The sequence below is a fragment of the Rhipicephalus microplus genome, chromosome 3 (genome assembly GCF_043290135.1).
Source record: "Rhipicephalus microplus isolate Deutch F79 chromosome 3, USDA_Rmic, whole genome shotgun sequence".
Classification (NCBI taxonomy): domain Eukaryota; kingdom Metazoa; phylum Arthropoda; class Arachnida; order Ixodida; family Ixodidae; genus Rhipicephalus; species Rhipicephalus microplus.
The window spans coordinates 284,869,185-284,873,449 of record NC_134702.1 but is presented as its reverse complement, the minus strand read 5'-3'; the positions used below and the strand labels follow the sequence as shown (position 1 = coordinate 284,873,449).

General features: G+C 46.6%; 1 protein-coding gene across 1 annotated transcript; it reads right to left on the bottom strand.

Annotated features, from left to right (window-relative positions):
* Positions 1-213: 213 nt before the first annotated feature.
* Positions 214-2,188, bottom strand: LOC119168079 (THAP domain-containing protein 1-like). The gene is made up of 3 exons (XM_075891072.1): positions 1,859-2,188; positions 1,506-1,704; positions 214-851 (listed from the first exon to the last, which is right to left on the bottom strand). Exons 1-3 carry the CDS (start codon positions 1,927-1,929, stop codon positions 444-446), a joined length of 678 nt encoding a protein of 225 aa, XP_075747187.1. The 5' UTR covers positions 1,930-2,188; the 3' UTR covers positions 214-443.
* Positions 2,189-4,265: the final 2,077 nt, after the last annotated feature.

Genomic DNA, 4,265 nt, shown 5'->3' with positions numbered 1-4,265 from the left:
TATCGTGCGGCATGTAGTGCGTGTTGCAACCAAGGAGGATATAAAAACCTGCTGGAGTGGAAGCCGCCTATGCTTACCCATGGGAGCGGGTGAAGCCGCACCGAGCCGCCGGCGGCCATCTTGGCAGAGGCAAGAAACAGCCGAGTACAGCTGCGCTCGCGCTTATCTAAGCAGCAGGTGCAGTTTCTCGCGTCTTCAAAGCAATAAAAACAGTTGTGTCAGGTTGTAAGCATTTATTCTTTGCTTTTTGGTGGCGAAATGGCCTACGAAAACGCTTTGAGAAACTCGAAAATGGAAGAACACAATCACACAAACATTAAAAATATATGCGAACAGTATAGCCGAAACGAGCAGTGCGGGGAGACTTGTACCAGCCCCTTAGTGTTCGCTGGGATGGGAGGGCTTCGTTGAACTTGGATCGTACATACTCGTACGCGGCTGGACTAAAAATGCAAAGTCAGTGCAAATGCTCGCAGCTCAGGTGGGTACTTGCCCTTCTGCTCATTGCCCACCCTGCACAGTAGTTGCTGAATGTCATCCGAGAAAACAGATGAAAACACATGCGAGCCTTCTTCTGACAAGAGTTTTCGCTCTCTGATTTCTGTGATGATTTCTTGGGCGGTTTCATTTCTTTTGACCAGCCTTCGTTTAGTTTGCTGCAGTGTTTTGACCTTCTTCTTCAACTGGGTTATCTCTTCTTGTGAGGAAAGGACCTTGTCTTTGTAGAACTGTTTGGTTGGCGAGTCTTCAGGAAAATATTCAGCTCCAGGCAGGTCGCACAACCCAGAACACTCAGGACCAAGCGGGGCCGGGAAATCTCGAGACTTGGGGTCGGGACGCTTCTGTTTGACCTGGGTTTGAAAGCATACGTTTTCTCAGACGAGCTAAAAAGGCAGCAAGCGCAAAAACTAAATGAAACCTCACACGTATAATGTGGGTACGTTTAAGCTACACATTTTCTTTGAAGAAATAATAAATGTATTAAGTAACAAGCTTTTTCATAGTCGTGCACGAGACATTGTATGCCAGCAAAAAGGACATGCACCCGCTCTGGTATAACTTTCCATTCGCCGGATGTGCCTTTAAGTATTGAATTGTAACCACTGTCAGTATGCTGTAGATGTCAATAATGTTTTCTGTAGTAAACATTTCTGTATGCCAATTTCTGCTTAAGACCTGGTAAACAGGTCAGTAGTAATAAATAAATAAATAAATAAATATCTTGATCACCAGTTAAGCCGAAGGTGAAGCAGTTACCATTACCGGTAACTTCACCTTCGCCGGTGGTGTCCGGTAACGCGGTAAACGGTAACGCAAACACGGTAACGATATGCTAAATCTACAGCTACTCCTCCACAGTACCGCCAATTCTCGGCACGCAAAAAATGCCACGTATACCCGCAACAACATTTCGTGGAACAAGTATTATGTAGCGGCCGTAACGCCACAAGCGTTATGCACGCTAAACATTACGCTTCTCGTCCAACGATGTCAGTAATACTCACAGGTTTCTGCAGATGAGGCGGAAAAGCTGGAAACGACGTGGGCACACTTCCCACCCGCAGTCGCGTCGTTTGCCCAGTGTGGTCAAAGCACTCAGGAGTGAAATGTACAGAGCACAGGCGGTCTCCATCCTTAGCGCGCCACCCTTCACGGCGAACTGCCCGCTCCCAAAGACTCCGAACTTCTGCATTCTTTGGAAACCTGTCAAGAAATATACGACAATCAACTGCGGCACACGTACACACAATGCCATTTTGCTGCTCTTTCATGCGCGGGCCTGCAAGCAACTACGATGCCGCGAGTAGAACCGCGAGAAATGACCGCGAGTAGAACACGCTAAATTTCATGTACTTACAGGTGAAATGTGAGGCAAGAACCTTTCTTCAGCCTGTTTGTGCATCCGTAGGCAACGCAAGAGGTAACCATTATCCAAGAGCAAGACTTGCACTCATTGAAAACTTTGAAGAGAACAGCGTGCACCAGCAACGAAGCGTGGAGGCGACACACCGGCAGCGCGCTTTCTGCCTACGGCAAGATGGCTGCCGCTGGCGTCACCTGACGGGCGTCGCTTCCACTCCAGCAAGTTTTTATATCCTCCTTGGTTGCAACAAATGTCGCTCTGAACAACTTTTGTAGACTTCGAAATGACACCATCCAAAGCACCGCGCAAAAAAAGGCAGCTGTCAGAAAAATCAAAACCTTGAACAAGAAATGAGGTAGGATGGTTTTAGCCTTTCGTCCTAATAAAAAACACTTCTACAAATGCATTTCTGACTATTACAGTTTGATCACTAAAGTGTAAAGGCAGGCATAAACAAATGCAGAACGCGCAGGAACAAAAAAAAAGAACAAAAAAAAGAAACACCGGCTTTCAATAAGTGCCCACAGCACATATAACGAGAACGAGTGGCGACGACGGCCGGGGTGCAGGTGGGCAACTAGCGTGACGTCACGCTCTCCCTGAAGGGCCCTTGTCAATAGTCTAGGTGGCGTTGGGTTTAGGGACAGGTAGAGGTGTGCGCCGACTGGTCGGCGCGCCGCCGCCGAGGGTTGTCGCCACGCCGCCGCCGCCGACGTTTTTCATCGGCACAATCGGCGCGCCATTTATGCGCCAGCACTGACTTTTCACAGATTTGTCTTCTTTTTCATCTTGATTCATAGCTTCGTTTCACATTTTATGTAGCCAGTAAAAATCAGGCTTCTTAGTTATCTTCATCCAGCTTCAGAAACCGAGAGTACCACTATGAACAGCGGCACAAGTTCGGCGGCCGCTGCATGAAATGACATATTGGACAAATTGACAAAAAAATAAATGTAACAGTTACAGTAAAGCATAGACACTGCCTTCTTAAGCTTAAAAGCAATATTTGCTGTTTTTCTGTCGTAATTAGCTATGATTATGGTCATACGACGTTGAATGTAATGACCCGGCGTTTCGATGCGTGCGAGTTCACCATAGCACTATTCGAATATTAATACGGATGCAAAACGGCATCATTATCAGTCCAAGATGGCAGCCTATAATTGTGCCCGAAACAGTTAGTATATACAGAAGAAATGAAGTGATAGCAGTGCAGCACGAATGCAGCGCGTTAGATGAAAAACTACCTAAAGCCCCGAAGGATGAAATCGAAAGGGAGAAGTTCATGAAGATTAAAAGCGTCGAGTCTAAATACATGCTCGAAGCTACTCAGGGTACATCAGCACCTGTCCGCGGTGTTAAAGTTGATAATTTTCGAGGATGACCACTTATATGCAGCGTCTGAACATGCGGAAAATATTCACCATCTGTTTTATTCTTTAATTTATCTATTTGTACCGGTATTTTAAGACATTGGATATCCGGGATGAAGATGACAAGGCAGTAAGATGGCAAGAGAGAGAAAGGAAGGCTGGGGGATTAACCATATCTTGGCATCTGGTTTGCTGCCCAGCACTGGGGGTGGAGAAATAGGGGCAAGAAAGGGCGTGTAGAGAGACAGAAAGGAAAACGCATGTGCACTCAGGAGTAAGACGGCAAACTTAACAGAGTATTTGTTACATTCTGTACAGACAGGGCGAGAGATCTCTTGCGAATGAGCTGGGTGGCTCACTATAAAGTGTGCATTTTGACTAAATCAAGGAATGGGTGTGTATGTCTCGTGATTCAACAGCTCATTCTGGACCATTTCTGACGGTGCCGCTCACGCTCGCTCAAGTCAAGATCTTTGATTGGGGCGTGACTACCACACTGCACCTGTGACACCAAGAAACAATTGTGATCGTCTCGTCGAACGTATTATGTTGTCGGAATGCCACCTCACTTCCCGGCTAAGATGGACGTACACGGCGGACAGCAGGCTGGCAGCCCTTTGGTGACTTGTTTGATGAACAAAGAACGCGGCCCTCCCCCGTCGGCCCAGGCGCCGTGCGTAACAACGGCTATCCAGTGGTGAGAAGCGGCGTAATAAGCTTGTCTGAGGCCACCAGTTTTAAAAGTAACAAAACAAAATTAAAAAAAAAAACTTGCCAGTAGAGATTTTACAAAAGACGGCTGGATTCATCAAAAATGCATGAGACCGAAATTTGAGCGACATGTCATATATGACATAGTCCAGCAAACTGGTTTTCATCACGTAACTTGAACGGACCTACTGGCACTGGCACTGGGAGAGGTTAAGAATGATTGTCGCTGACAGATGTACTTCTGCTGCGAAGGTAATGCTCAAAATCAACCAAATAAAACTTAACATTATATTCAAGTCTGCCCAAGTGTCTGGGGC

Coding starts and splice junctions, on each gene's coding strand:
- LOC119168079 (XM_075891072.1), bottom strand. CDS start 1,929: ATGGTTACCTCTTGCGTTGCCTACGGATGCACAAACAGGCTGAAGAAA. Junction 1,705..1,858: donor TCTTGCCTCACATTTCACCT/GTAAGTACATGA, acceptor ATTTCTTGACAG/GTTTCCAAAGAATGCAGAAG. Junction 852..1,505: donor CGCCTCATCTGCAGAAACCT/GTGAGTATTACT, acceptor TTTCAAACCCAG/GTCAAACAGAAGCGTCCCGA.